The sequence below is a fragment of the Eublepharis macularius genome, chromosome 1 (assembly GCF_028583425.1).
Source record: "Eublepharis macularius isolate TG4126 chromosome 1, MPM_Emac_v1.0, whole genome shotgun sequence".
NCBI classification, from domain to species: Eukaryota; Metazoa; Chordata; class Lepidosauria; order Squamata; family Eublepharidae; genus Eublepharis; species Eublepharis macularius.
The window spans coordinates 98,242,523-98,258,820 of NC_072790.1; the positions used below are offsets into that span (position 1 = coordinate 98,242,523).

At 43.7% G+C, this 16,298-nt stretch overlaps 1 protein-coding gene across 1 annotated transcript in view; it reads right to left on the bottom strand.

Moving 5' to 3' along the window:
* SESN1 (sestrin 1) overlaps positions 1 to 14,821 on the bottom strand; it is a 60,197-nt gene extending 45,376 nt beyond the window's left edge. Inside the window, exons 1-2 of the mRNA XM_054980598.1 lie at positions 14,196 to 14,821; positions 13,748 to 14,091 (exon numbers count right to left, since the gene is read on the bottom strand). Coding sequence (XP_054836573.1) covers positions 13,748 to 14,038 — 291 coding nt within the window. The 5' untranslated portion in view covers positions 14,039 to 14,091; positions 14,196 to 14,821. The remainder of the gene's footprint in view (positions 1 to 13,747; positions 14,092 to 14,195) is intronic.
* Positions 14,822 to 16,298: the final 1,477 nt, after the last annotated feature.

Sequence of the window (16,298 nt, forward strand, 5' to 3'; positions counted from 1 at the left end):
AACCGAGAGAGCATCCCCCGTGGCTTGCGCCCATATAGCAGTTCAAAGGGGCTATAGCCGGTGGATGCCTGTGGGGTCTCCCGGAGGGCGAACATGAGGGGGTCAATGTACAGATCCCACTGGTGGGGCTTGTCCCGGGTCATCTTCCTCAGGGCTTCCTTGACGGTCTGGTTCAGACGCTCTGCCAAACCATCCGTCTGAGGGTGGTAAGCCGAGGTGAATACCTGCCGGATCCCCAAATTCTGGCAGAGTTGACGCATGGCTTTGGCACGGAACGGCCCCCCCCGGTCCGTCAAGATTTCGTCCGGCAGGCCCACCATTGCAAACAGCTTGGACAGGGCCCGTATCATCCCCGGGGTCTGCATTGTCTTTAGTGGGATGACCTCCGGAAACCGCGTAGCATAGTCCACGATCACCAGGGCAAAGCGGTGGCCCCGGGGTGTGCGCGGCAGCGGGCCGATAAAGTCCATTGCGATGCGTTGGAAGGGTGTCTCCATGACGGGCAATGGGGAGAGGGGGGCCTTTGAGGGGCGCCGTGCAGCCACCCGCTGACAGGTGGGGCATGAGCGGCAGTGGGCCTTCACGTCCGCATTCACGGAGGGCCAGAAGAACCGCTCGAGGACCTTCTTCAGGGTCTTGTGGTGCCCCAGGTGCCCGGCCCAAGCATGCTCATGGGCCATGCGGAGAACTTCCGCCCGGTAGGCTGCCGGCACCAGTAGCTGGCGGACCTCTCCCTGGCCATTTGGGGCACGGGCCAGACGGACCCAAACCTCTCCTTGCTTCTCGATGCGGGGGAGCCGCTGGGCCCTTCTCTCATCCCGCACTTGCTCCTCCTCACGAGCTGCCGTATCTCGCAGGCGCTGCAAGGTCTCGTCTGCACCTTGGGCATTGTGGAACCGGCGGTCTGCTGGAGGACCTGCGGGGTCCTCGGCCTGTGGTTCGGCCACTGGTCCACAGGAAGGGCCCTCGCTGGGGTCAGCTGCCTCCTCTACCTGCAGAGCCACAGCAGCTTGGGGGGTTGCCAACGCCCCCATCGCCTCCCTGAGTAACCGGGAAAACTCAGGGGCATCTCTCCCTAGCAGCATGGGGAGGGGTAAGTGGGCCACCTTGACGACCTCTATGTGGCGGATCGCCCCCAGGTATTCCACCGTGACCCAGACCGCAGGATACGGCAGGGTGCGGCCCATCACATCTGTCACCGGGATCCAGCGGTGCACTGGGGTGGCAGCTGGGACGAGTTGGGTGTGGATCGCCGAGACTGCGCTCCCTGAGTCCAACAGGGCCTGCAGGCTCTGCCGGCCTATCCTCACGGTGGCGCGCAGACTCTCTATCCTCTTGCCAGCTGGCGGGTTAATTTCCCAAGCCAACGCACATACCACTGGTGAGGAGGCTGTGGGGGTGCAGGCTTGCATCCGCTGCTCCACGGCCTGCATTAGCTCTGCCTGAGCTGTTTGGAAGGCCGCCTCCAGCTTCCTCCACATCCTGTCCAAGCATTCCTCTAGCCACAGTCTGAGGTCTGCTGGGGCTACGGCATTGGGATACCTCCCTTCGACTGGCGCCTGCGTCGGAACGACTTTCCCCGTACGGGCCACCAACTTGTCAGGGCGTGCCGCCGCTGCCGCTGGGTGTGGCCCTGGGCGGTCTGCTCCTGACGTCATAGGGGGGCCAGGGATGCTGCAGGACCCTGCTCTGTGGAAGGAGGGGCGGTATACCTCACCCAGACTCCCTCTCAGTCCACTCGCTGGCCTGCTCAACCTGGCCTGCTTGCCCCCTGTGTCCTTCTTCATCCCCTCCTTCCAGAACTCTCCTCCAAACCTCCACTCTTGCATTGCACCGTCCTCACTCCACATCATCACTCCTCATTCACACCCACCACCACAGGGCTCTTCCCAGCCAGCTTTTATAGGGCTTCCTTCTACTGTCCCACCCCTCTTCCAGCCTGGTCTTGGGCTGCACCAAGCAGTTGCAGCTGGGGTAGCTGATCTGGCCCCACTGACCAGCACCAGCTGTGCCTTGTTCCCTGGCTGCCCAGCCTCCCTGCCTTGGCTGATTGCTGAAGGCCTGTCCAGCTGCAGTTCCCTGGCTAGCAGCCCGGCCTCCCTGGCTGAGCTGATGGCTGAAGGTGGGTCCAGCTGCGGCTCCTTGGCTGGTTGCCCAGGGCTTCATGCCGAGTGCCTCCACTAGCCCCACCTGGAGTGGCTTGGCTTTTGGCAACTCCTGGGCCAGGCTACTATTTTCTAGCTGGGGCGTGGCTTTGGGTTGTTGGGGCTGCTGCTGCTTCTCCTCCTCAGGTAAGGCCTTTGGGTGGGTGACTGCTGGGCCCCCAATCCCTCTGCCCTTGCCCCCTTCTGCCTTGCTTAGTCCCCTTTCTTTTCCTAGGGGAGTGGGACTCACTGGCCTCTCTCTGTCTCCCCCTGCCTCCTGAGGCCCTGGGCCTTTGCCCCTTGCCCCTGGCACTGGCAGGTTCTGGCCCCATTTGCCCATGGGAGGGGTTGGCCTGCTGTCCCCCAGCTGCCCCCTCTGCCTGCCAATCAGACCGGTTGACCTGCTGTCAGCCGGCCGACCAGTTGACCTGCTGTCTGCTGGCTGACCAGTTGACCTGCTGGCTGCTGGCTGCCCCCTCTGTATGCCTGTCCGCCCAGTTGACCTGCTGTTCCCTCCTACCAAGTCTGGGGGCTGGGACCCAGACCCCGGACAGTCACTACTGTCTACTCAGAGTGGCAGTGGCACTCCAGGGTCTCAGGCAGAGGTCTTTCACATCACCTACAACATGATCTTTAACTGGAGATGCCAGGGATTGAACCGAGGCCTTCTATACATACATACAATAAAAGGAGATTCATTTGGGCTTTCACATAACTTCTTACATGTGTCAAGATACTGTCAAGCTTCAAAAACTACTCTGGGCTTCACAGATTTGTGTGTGTGTGTGTGTGTGTGTGTGTGTGTGTGTGTGTGTGTGTGTGTGAACATGTTTCTTTATCCAAAGCACTACCCACCAAAAAAAAAAGATTTAAATAACCACCCACCACATAGGACTTGCTGTTCTCAAAAGAAAAGCACTTATTCATTCCCCTTATTCAGAACTAACCCACCCAAATAATTTGCAAATAGTGTAATTATATTTGTTTGGCTATGAAGCATTGCACAAAAGCCCTTGCTGAAACGCTCCAAAGATTCTATCTTATTTTTAGAGGATAAACAGATTCCAGAGGTGTGATCTGCTGCAGCCAATCACAAAACTGAAGCACAATGCTGCCATTTCTGCATGTCCTATTACAGTGAAGGGAGGTTTGTTTTTCTGTTTTTGTGCACAACTTTATTGATGAATGGCTGCTTCAGGGAAGAGATCAAGCTGTGCAGCTGAGATTTAATACAAAATGCAGATGGAACAACCAACAAGAAATCACAGTAGAGCAAATCCTCTTCAGGAATATTTGTGAAATTCAAAGAAAACATGTTCACTCTTTCAGTCCAAACTAGGCAGGACAGCAGCAGATCCATATGCTGAATCAGCTTTACCATTGAAATCTCAACAACAGCAGAGAAAATTTAAAGCACAGCACTGAGGGGATCCACCTGCACTTTCCCCCACAAAACTGCTCTCTTATTTCAAAGTCACTTGTCTCCTTGTGGGAACCTATGGAAGTAATCACTGCTTGGGGGGAAAATAGATACCATTAAGTTTTGGTGAGGAAAATGGTACAAGTGGAGTAATGTCTGCTCATGTCTAGTTATATCTTCCTGGTCACCAAAGCCTTAGGAAGGGCCTTTGCTCGGTGAAAGGGTACATACTTTGCAAGCAGAACATCCCAACCTCAGTCTCTGGTAACTCCAGTTACAGACTCATAGGTAGAAGGTATCAGGAAATACCTTTCTTCCCAGGCCCCCTAAAGAGCTGCTGCCAAGTCATATTGGACTATAGGCGGACTAGCGGTCTTATTTAGCATGAAGGTGCTTCCTATGACATTCAACAATGGTAAAGGGGATTAGTTAGAACACACTAACCACAGGCAAAGCAACAACATGCCATTATTTATACCTCAATACAGTATAAGTTTATTGTGTACACATGCACTAACATGTTATTATCCTACCTTTTCTTCAACCAACTTAGCACCCCTCCTCTATTTTACCATGGCCACAATCCTGTGAGACAGGTGAGGCTGAGTGATTACTAGAACGAGATCATTCCCTGTACTTCACGGCTGATTGACCTGGATCTCTGTAGCCTTAATCACACAGTAACCCACAACATTGCCCTGACTATAATTGTGCTACACATCTGAATACTTTATCAGTATTGCTACCCACAAGACTAAAACAGATGCCTCAGCAGTCATTCTCTCAAGCCACTCCACACATTATAAAATTCTATCCAGAGTACATTGCCATATATTAATGTGAAACATGTGTGATGATCACAAATGGCATTCTATATACAGCTTTCACATACCCTTCCATCTAAGATTTGTGTAATATGAGAGGACTTCCAGAACTTCAGTTCATCAGATAATACATTTTGGCCATTTCCACATGGGTTACTTGACTCAGGTTTTTACCCTGTTTCTCCACAGCAACAGACGGTATTCTCCTAGGGTCTGCCTGGCTTATAGTCAATCTTTCCCAAACTCGCTTTTCTGAGTTGTTTTATGAAAGATTACACCAAAGCCTAGATGGCTGCCATGTGGATGTAAAAGTTTGGATTTTCTCAGTCCCACCCAAATGGCAGCCATTTCCTACCTTACACTGACAATCAAATATTGTTATAACAACCTATCTATTAGGTTCTCTGGATTCCCAGCTTTTATTTGTTTAAAAAAGGAAAGCTAAACTTTTTCATTGTGGAGATATGGGGGGAAAGTATATCTCTGCAATGAAATGAGCTAGAGCAGGGATCCCCAGCCTTTGGAATTCTGACACAGGGTGGCGGGCACAATAACAAAATGGCTGTCACAAGAGGCAGAGCCAACTACACTGAGGACCCTGGGCTAGTGACTCACTTTTAAAAAAAATGAAATCTAGAAATTCAGAGAACCTGTTGCACAATATATAACAGCAATATAATAATATCTGATTTGCTGATTTAAAAAATCAAAAGCCCAGGTGGTGAGCAGATTAGCTGCTGCCAAGGGACTGGCACAAGAAAGCCTGATGCATTGAAGACTTATTCAGCAACAGGTAAACTATACAAGCCTGCCCCCATGTGAAAAACAAATCCGATACATTACTGGGGCTCTTAAGTTTTCAGTCCTAAGAGTTATTAAAAAATGGCTGAGTTACAAGGTACTTTCCCTTCAGCAGCCATTTTACCATCCTTAATCACACACATTTACCCTTTGCCAATTTCTCTCCCCCTGCCTTTTAGGCACCCTCCCCCCAACTCTGGCTAGAGCACACTTTCCCAATCAGTCCAAAGCATAATCTTAGAAAGTCACCTGCTTATTGTTTTTCTGTGCAGTTGCCATAGCTTTATCCTATTTACCTTGTTCTTATGAAAAGCAAGTGTATTGTAATTCTGCAATATATGTATTTATATGTACATGCACACTTTAATCCACTTTTCTGAATGGCACATCCAAGAAATGTGGATTTTTGCCTATTTATGGACTACCAATCATGAATGATAAGACAATCAGTCAAGGGAAGGCAAGTTTTTATTTGAGCAAATAGAGCTAATTCTTGCTTATATGGCAGTTTAAAGCATATTCTAAAAGAAAATGGCTTTAACCATATCTTCTTTTTCAAACAAAAAATTGCCATTGCAGATCTAAGATAGAATGGGTATTAGGAATGGTAGAACTACTACAGCCAACAGCAATACAGACTTACGAAAAACTGCTTGCTATCTATAGTTCATATTTGACATGTTTCTCTACCTGAGAGCCTTGGTAACAGAAAGGTAAGATAAACATGCTTTAAATTGCATAGATTATGAATTATCACCTAACCAAGTTTTACAACTAAAATGCAGTGGATATTACCTTTAAATTTGACAGTGTTAAAAAAAAAATACCGGGGCTTGCCTTTAACAAACACAGGATACTTCATTATCAAAAGACTGAAGTCACAGTGCCCTGAGTAAGGGGGGAGATGAAGTATTCAGAAAAACATGCAGAACCAGGAGTGCCAAGCACACACAATGTTGGGGCCTCCCTTTTCTGTGGGTGCTGATGTGTCTGGATCCCATTTCCAATACTCGCTTTGCTAGGACTGCTGACTTGTTTTTAAAAGGACATGTTTATCCATAACTAGTGTATTGGTTTGATTTCAAGGAGTTTATTGATTTTATTTTTGCAACAGGTCTTTCAACATCACCTTCAATTTGCATCTGAAGATAGTTATGGTGATGTTTTTGATCTACGAGTCATTCAGAGGCTTGAGCCCACCATACCCAAGCAACTGTCCTCTTATTGCTTTATACAGTACAACAAGAACCAAGAATATCTTCTTTGCACTACATAAAGAGAGGGCATAAAGGGAGACATTTTGGTGATTGTCCAATAATACATAAGTCTTTCTTTGAAAGTGAAGTGCTGGTTTTGGTTCCATCATTCATTCTCCATTGTATTTTTTAAAAATGTGCATGAAACCTAACAGGCTTGATCTCCGCAGTCTTAGTGGTCAAATAAAGCTATAAGTCAGATCTTGCACATGGGCTCTCAGGGTTTTTTTTACCGTTGTTACATGCATGTTCTGCTGTTACACTGACCATCTACCCAGATCACTGAACAGGTCCACAACAGCTTAGCTGAAATAATTCTTCAGCATTTGATGTCTCAGATCATGCACTGGATACATATATTTGTTGTAAAACTTTGCTACAAGGTGGGAGCTTCAAATATGGGATGACTGCAAGCATTAAGCACTTAGTAAAAAAATCTCAGTTAATTTCAGTAGCACATAAGTAATACCTGTATCACTGTTTGGAAGTACAGCTTACTGCTTTGTGAAACAGGAAAAAATATTTTCCATCTTTTAATGGATCATTTCAGATGATCAAACACTTTATATGCTTGAAAAGAAGAAATTTAAATGGCAGTAAAATTTTTATATTTCAAAAAATATTGCAGCTAAAATATTCTCTCTCTCTGTCTCATAGAAGCACTAGCCAATATATTCTGGGCACCTAAAAGGAAGAATACAAAACTAATAGACTACTGTGATTCTAAGAAATAAAAAAAAGAAATATTTCAGATTATCTCTTCTAGATGCTAGAAAAACACGAGCATTCATTATTTTAATTTGTTGAAAGAATATTTGGAATATACTTATTTATGTCCAAGATTCTGTTAAAACTAGAACTAGACCACTTCTTATATTATGGAATCTAGAACAGATTTGAAAGCACACTGCTTGATTTATGGGGAAACACAGTTAAAGAGGCTCACATGAAGTAAGAAGCAACATGCTGGGCTCAAAATAAACTAATGTGCCAAAGATGACAGCTCAGCTGATCCATGTCAGTCTGATAACTGCTCTTGAGCTTTGTACTTTGTAGGAAGCGTGAAGAGGGATATCCAAGTTAGATCTGTACTTGGCCATGCTGTAGTTATACTGCACTTCTCCCATTTTTCTTTTTGGCGGAGCAGAAGAGACATATGCTGTTGTGCACAATTAAGTATTTCTCTGCTCTCTTGAAACTAAGCAACCCTTAAGACAGATATCAAACAAGCACCTTGGGCCTGGTCACATACAGCTTTCAATTCATTTCCACAAGAGTATAAATCCTCCACACAAACCATGAGTAGGGAGGGGAAGAGAAAAGAGAAAAATTGACAAAGCTTGTTTAAAGCACTGAACAGCCTACTGCTGTGTAAATACACATTTCACTTATCATTTGGCACCAGCTCAGTCAGCAGTATCTCATAAGCAGAAAGAAGCAATTGAAACAAAATTTATTTAAAATATTTATATGCCCACCTCTTTTTTGAATATCACAGGACCCATGGCTGGTAACAATAAAAAACATTTTTGTAACATTCACATTAAGAAATAAAGCCTTGCAAGCACAGCAAAAAATCAAAAGGAAATTAACAACCACAACTGCAAAGAAATCCTTAAAAATTGTACCCTTCTAAGCACATTAACTTCCATGGACTTTGGAGGGTGTAACTCTGCTTAGGATTGCATTGCTGATGTCTTAACTTCGGGAACAGTTGATAAACAGGTGATAACATTATAGTTAGCACCTGTTCTAGCATTACCTCTCTATAACAATTTCTTCCCTAGACTAAAAAAATCATACTCTAACATAAATGTGTATTTTTAAAGGCACTTGTATGTTAAAGTATAATAATAAAAATATCTAAATACTGTATTTAAATACTATCATATAAACCACCACAGTTTGGAATAGTAAGGATAAGGCCTGGGTGCTAAATTCATATTTCAAGCTTAGGCTTTAAATCAAGCTTCCATGAAGCACTGGAACAGAGTAAAATTATACTACAACAGAACCAGTTCATCACCATTTAAAATCAGCACAGAAATATATTAAAATAATAGAAATCAGCTATGATCTGAGAATGCAGTCAAATGTATTGAATTCATATCTCTTATTGAAAAGATTGCTGAGGTTTGCATAGGATGAGAAAAGACTCATCCTATTTTTGGATGTTTGGATTTCTCAGAATGTACTGTTTATTTTATTGTTTTCCTGATATTATAGCATAATTCATTGCTCACTACTATATCTAAGAACAGGAGCAAATTATCATAATAACACAAGAAGCATATCTTGATTCCATGAAATCAAAAGGCTATCAGGCCACTGAGAAACCTGGAGAGCTTATGGAATACAGAATAAAAAATCAGGAATTCATAATAATTAACAGTGACATCTCAAGAATAACTGCACTCTTCTACAACCACTGAATTCATTGGACCTATAAGGAGGTAACTCTGCTTAGGATAGCCCTGAAAATCTCTTAATCTTAAAATTCTAGGTGCTTTGTGAATTCTTCACTGTAAATGAAAATCTCTAATCAAGACTACATAGATCCTTGAAAAATCATCTGATGTACTGCAAAGAAACATTCACTACAAACTGCAAGAGATATTTGAGTATACCATTTGAAGATTACCACTTTAAGCATACTTTAAGTTGGCAAAATGGATGGAAAATTCTGTTCTCAATTTAGGAATTACGCATAGTCCCTCTACATAACATTTCTTGCCTGTGCCATCCTAAAAACAAGTGTCACTTAAATCAAACATATTCTCTCCAACAGTTCTCTGTGCACCATAGCAAGAATATTTCTACTGTAACCTTTAAAGTTGCTCTACCAAGAGAGGAAAACTCTCCACCATAGACCAGGCATGGGCAGAAAGTAGACTACATTCCATCAGTGGACCGCCAATTAATTAGCAGACCAGCTAAGGATTACTACAAATGCTAGAGTATGCGGACCTTAGTCAAGTCCCAGCAGAGCACTTCTGCTTGAGAGCATACTGACTGCATCTCCTTGATTACGTAATACAGAGAAGCGGATTAAGCAGTCCTTTATCCTAATCTTTTCTCTACTAGTGGGAAGCAAAAAACACACTTTGCCATCAGGCTCATCGAACATTAACACATTTTGGTAGGGTATATACGCCTATTTCATATATACATCCTTCATACAGATCTCACTTTTTACAAAGTAAATCACATTTGACAAAAGGGAAAATGGATTTTAAAATGGAGACATTGTTTCCTTTCTCTCTCTCTTCCCTGTAACCCCCTTCTCCAACATACCCCCAACACACTTAAGCAGCTCTTTATCAAGACAGAAGGCATAACTGAAACAAGGCATCCCATGCTTGATCTGAAATATTTGATGCTTGGCAACTGGAAATAAGCTTCATGCAGTTCATCAGTTGCCTAAAGTTTTTCAAGGAATGATGGCAATTCAGTTTGCATTTGTACTGATGATAAATTAAGTCATCCCCTCTTCCAACATGTCCTCTTTTCCTTCCCTACCCCCATAGCCGCTCCCCCCCTTTTCCTGCTTCCTTCTTTTCACCCACCCTTGTATGCCCCCTCCAGTCTTTAGCCTCTCCCGCAGCGGCTTCTCCCTAAGGCCTAACAGAGGTGGTTTGCCATTGCTTGCCTTGCAACCCTAGTATTCATTGGAGGTCTCCCATCCAATTACTAACCAAGGCCGACCCTGCTTAGCTTCTGAGATCCAAAGAGATCAAAATACCTCCACTTCTATTGCCAAATTTATTTATTTGTTTATTTATTAATTTTATTCAACTTATACTCAGTCCTTCCTGGACTCAGGGTAACTTCCAACAAGATATTCCAATTAAAAATACAATAAAGACATTAAAACCACTTGACCCAAATAACTTAAAAAGTCCAGGCGCCACTAATCAATCAGGCTACTGAAAAATCACTGCAAACCACGGGCACTGCCATGATGTAAATGCAGGGCAGCTGCAAAATGAGGGCATGGCAGTCAGAAGGGGGACAAAAGCTGGCCCCTAGTCAAGGGCCCAGCAGAACATTAAGTTAAGTTAAATTCACATAGTATTAAAAACCAAAAAGAGCCTACCCTATTACAAACATTGATATAAAAGGGGGGGAAAATGTAACAATGCAATAGCTACCTTTTTTCACCCCAAATAAATGGAACCTTGTTCATCTGCTCTGGGAATAACTATTGTAACCAGCCTTGGTTCACATTAAGCTTTCCTAGAGTTATGAAAGAATTAGTTACATGATTTTAATACAAATTGAAATCTGACTCATAAAAGCTTATGCTAGAATAAACTTACAGTGAAATCCTAAACAGAGTTACTCCAGTCTAAGCTCATTGAGGTCAGTGGGCTTAGACAGGTGTAACTCGGTTTAGGATTGCACTGATAGCCTTAAAGGTGTAATTTGATTTCTTTTACTTTAAGACAAGGTGCTACTAAAATGTGTACTATGAACTTATGCAATGCTGAGGATTGTCTTACATAATAATTCCTGTTTATACAGTAGACATGTACAATGTATTTCAAAGATACATTCATTGTTTAAATGTGACAATTAACATTATAATGTCCAAGATGATAATAATGTACTATTGAATACTTCAGCATTTTCAAGGTTGTAAGCCAATATGCAATCATGCTGTTCACCCTGTTGTGACTGCATGAGATTATTTCTGCCCAAATACACTTTCATCTGTTTACTTTAAAAAGTTGTTTTCCATTTTCAACTTCAGCATTTATACTTGCAAATTCCATTGTAAATTATATATTTATGCAGTTAAAGCAGAAAAATCAGTTTAGCGTCAATAAAAAGGTATTGATATATTTCAACTTTTTGCAGAACTTCCATTTTTTTGCCAAGAGCCACCCCCCATCTTCAATATTTCCAGAATTTTTTTCATCTCTAGATTCATCCACAAGCATTCAGAATACATACAATATATCAGGCTGAACCTTTATTGCAAGAGTACTATAAAGTAATTTCTAATGCCTAATTTTACAACTTTAAAATACTAAACTGTATGTTTTAATGAGAATTTCTGTTAACTTTTTACAAAAGAGTTGAGTCATAGCTGTAGGAACTATGGCAGAGCTCTCATGGTCTACATGAGATCTCTTGTGCTTAAAGTATGCTGAATTAATATTAAATCATTTTTGCAGAAGTTAATCTTCAAAACTGAAATAATTTAACACTACAGTATGATCTTTCTTTAATCCAGATAAAAGAGATTCATCCTGGCCAGAGGCAACACTGCTTCCATACTGCAAAAAAATAAAAAAAAATTTAATTTACTTACAGTGCAATCCTAAGAAGAGTTACTCCAGTCTAAGCCCATTGATTTCAAAGGGCTTAGAATGGAATAACTCTTCTTACGATAATAAAATAGTGAAGAGTCCAGTAGCACCTTTAAGACTAACCAACTTTATTGTAATACAAGCTTTCGAGAGCCACAGCTCTCTTCGTCAGATGCAACTGGATCTTCTTAGGATTGCACTATTAAACTGGAAGACAGAATAACTTTACAGACTTGCACATGGTTTGAAGATTTCAACATTTAGCGCATCTCAATACACTTCACAGAACAAGTGCCCGGGTCTGTGTGTTCACTCTTAAAGGTTAAGGATTTCATTTCACAGAATCATCATTGGAAGGTCTTTAGTAACCATCTAGTCCAACCCTCCGCCCAATGCAGGAACAGCCTAAGGTATTTGTGTTATTCTTACTAGAAAAGGACTGGAAATCTTTGCTACAGAGTAACTAACTATCACAGCTACCATTCAGTTCATCCCGGATGAAGTGAATTCGCAGTGATACACATGCAGACTGGAAATCCAGAGTGACAGACATGTTAGGCTTTGAAAGAAAAAAAATAAACAACAGTGTTATGACACCTTAATGACTACATTTTATTTTGCATGGACTAGAGTATCACTACAATGTACCACTTTAGCCAGATGGAAGACTTGCTTTTACAATAATTTACATACACAAAGGGATTTGTCTTCTAAAAGTTATGTTATCATCTCTGCCACAATGCATATTGGGCTGTAAATGTAAAATTATGTAATATCTAACTTTATAGAGATTGTGTCCCTTTTGTAGAACTTAATCCTATGCTAACTTTGATCATGGTTTAGTCCAGTTTAATGTGCTTCATATTATACTTTAAGTTGTTTCAGAAACCCTCCCCCTTGCAGGTGAGATGGTGCCAGCATGAAATGTAAGATACTTTCATCCTAACTTAGAAGTATCCATTTAAACTTATTTCCAGACATTTCTGCTGTGCACGGTTAATTACTTCCTGTATGTTCTGGTGACAATGAACTCCAAAAATCAATCTTCTCCTTTTTTTCCCCAATCAGCTCCCCAGGGAGAGTTTTTAACTGATCATATTTTTCCTTTGCAGCAAACGCAACTACTTATACTTTTTTAGAAAAAAAATATTCTAATTAGCAATACATTTCAAATAATCACCAACAATGAACAGGAAGTGATTAATTAAGCACCACAGAGACTCAAAATCAGCTTTAAAACAAGGCAAGGAGAAGGGGGGTTGTAATTACTGCTCTCCCTTGCCCTTGCTTCAAAATGTGCTCGCTACAATATAATTTTTTTTAAAAAAAAAATCACATTTGCTGCACAGAAAAGGATCAATTCAGGTATGCCATAGTACAATAATCTTGGGAAATCTTAATAAGAGTTTGTTGGTTTATGTGTGGACAGCTGAAATTGTAATTGAGTTTTAAGGGAAATATAATCTTGCCTTTTGAAAGATACATACAAATATGGTGAAAACTCAAATGCAATGGGTAGAGTACAAGAACATCTGAATCCACTAACAAATTATAACAATTCCAGAACAATCAATCATGCAGAACCTATAACAGTCAGGCTAGGTTGGCTATAAGCTCAGACAATAAGAGGCAGCTCCACACTAAGCTCAGAAGTTTACAAGGAGACCTTGAGCTAGACACTAGTATACCTCAACCTAATCTACCACACTGGGCTTTTGTGCAGGTAAGAAGAAAATGCCTTCAGGAGATGGGAAGAGATACATGTAAATTCTCTTTTTAAGCACATGCACACACAGCTGGCAGCCTTCATTTTCTGAAGCACAATGAACTAAAACTAAGGCACAGAGAAGTCAGCAAAGCTCAGTTCCCAGTTAGTTTCAAGACGCAGAGATGCATAGGAAGGGTTCCAAGTAGACTTGGGATCCTCAAGAGATCAATGGAGTAGCACCCTGGCTCAAGGAAAAAATAATACAAGCCACGTTTTTACCTGAACATTCCTCAGAATGGCCTCACTTTTCTCCCTCACGTCTCTGAAGGGGCATCTCTTGGACAACATCAGCAGGCGAGCCAGCATCTCGTTTAGCCCCCCTGGAGCCCCCTGAACGGAAGGCAAGAGCCCTTCTGCCGCTGGAGGCGCCGGTTTTTCTCTGAGAAGAACCATGGCTTCACTTCTTTTCAGGACCACTTGCCTGACATTTTCCAGGGCGACGTCTCTGGCCCCGGCATCCCTGCTGCACAGCCCGTCCCACCTCGCTTCTCCATCTCGGTCAGCAGCCATGATTTGAACAGGCACCCAGAGTCTCTCTTTCAAAAGCCTCCGTTCATCGTCATCTTTTGAAAAGTCAAAGGAATAAACTGCGATACTAAACACGGAGGAAGGGACAGGGGGCGAGTGGGAGGAGAAGTCCCCAAACAACCTCAGAAACTCCAGTCACCTGTCAGCCTTCATGATGATGTTGACTCTACGGCCAAGACGCGCAGCTACCCGGGCGGCAAGAGCAGGGACGGCGAGAGGGCGAACTGCTTAGACGGCGAATCGCTCGACTCCCACAGCCCATAAATCTTGGATCAAGGCTCGGCTGGAAGAAGTTTCTTGCTCCTGCGCCGAAGCGTACGGGAAGGAGAACGGGATCCCGCCCGGGTGGGTTCCTCAACGCCAGATGCGGCGTGAGACGGGCAAAGAAACTTAAGGGGAAGCCCTGCAGGCAGGAAAGCAGCGCCTTCTTCCCTCCCGCCTCCTGTCGCGTTCAAGGGGAAAAGCGGTGCGAAGCCCCCACCCAGGCTTGCCCGCGCCCCACCCAGAAGGACCGGGAGCCCTCAGGCTTCTCTCTCCCCAGGCTCTCGCGCTTCGACGGAGCAAGGGAGCGACCCATGAGAAAAAACAGACAGCCGAAGCTCCGGCTCCCGCCGCTTCTTTAGTGAGAGGAAAGAAAGTCGGCGCTACCTGAAGGGCCGCCCAAGACCCGGGAACGAGGGCGGCGACGGGGCACCCACCTCCCCCTCTTGGCCGCTCGCTACCGCCGCCCACTCAGAAAGAAGCGACAACGGGCCTCCCCGCACTTCTGAGTGCAAATCCCTCTGGGAATATGATTGACAACCGTTTCCACCAATCACGTTTTAGAGTCAACCAATCTGGGCAACGCAATCTCAGGTATTGGTATCTGGGGCTGCCTATCATCGAGAGCTTTAGAGTTTCCGGGTTTGAACAGAACTACAAGCCCCAGAAAATAGCGCGGGTGAATAAAGGTGAAGGGGTGTCCCGAAAGCGAACTTTCTATGTTCAGGTTAATAGTGAGTGAAAGTTGTTGAAGTTCTGATGAAATCTTTCAGAGTCCTTCCCCTTGTTCCAAATATAGGAAGGTCGCCAGTACATTTCAAGTAGAAGATGGGCATTAGGGGAAAGGAGTGGAGGAAGAGTTGCTCTGCCAGGCATAGATCCAGAGGAGTTAGCCGTGTTAGTCTGTAGTAGCAAAATCAAAAAGAGTCCAGTAGCACCTTTAAGACTAACCAATTTTATTGTAGCATAAGCTTTCGAGAATCACAGTTCTCTTCGTCAGATGCATGGAGGCCCAAAAGAAACTGGTCAGATATAGAGGAGGAGAGCGGAGGACGGAGTAGATGCAAACAACTCCTTCTGATATGGAGATGCAAACAGCTCCTTCTGATATGGAGATGAGTTTGCTTCTGTAAAGGTTCAGAGGAGTTAGCCATGTTAGTCTGTAGTAGCAAAATCAAAAAGAGTCCAGCAGCACCTCCAAGACCAACCAATTCCACTGCAGCACAAGCCTTCGAGAATCACAGCTCTCCCCGCCAGATGCTTCTGACGAAGAGAACTGTGATCCTTGAAAGCCCACACCAGGTGCCACTGGAATCCCCTTGATCCCACTTCTGTAAAGGAAATCAGTTACCTGTGATAATGAGATAACCATTCATAGTCCCTATTCAGTCCCAGCTTGACAGAGTCAAATTTACATATGAATTCCAATTCAGCAGCTTCCCATCGTTGTTTTTGAAAGGTTTCTGTTGAACTACAGTGACCTTTAAGTCTTTGATGGAATGTCCTGGTAGATTGAAGTGTTCTCCCACTGGTTTCTGGACATTGCCATTTCTAATGTCAGATTTGTGTCCATTTATTCTTTTGCGTAGAGGTTGGCTGGTTTGTCCAATGTACAGAGCAGAAGGACATTGTTGGCACATGAGGGCATATATCACACTGGAGGAAGAGCAGCTGTAAGAGCCAGGCGTATGTTGGCATGTTGTAGATTCATATCCATTGCAATGCGTTAACCTGAATATATAAGCAGTCCCCAAATCTGAAATAGTTGTGAGTGAATACAAAGTGGCAAAGCTTAGCCATGAGGGTGCTGTAATATCATCAGAGATAATGTTCCCGATGATTTGTAGTCCATTTGGGGTGGGTGAGCTGAACTGTAGAACACCTACATCCATGGTGCCCAAGATGGTATTTTCTGGAAGATTGTCAATAGTTTCCTCAAGAGATCAATAAAGTCTTGCTCGAGTACTGAAAACAGTTTCAG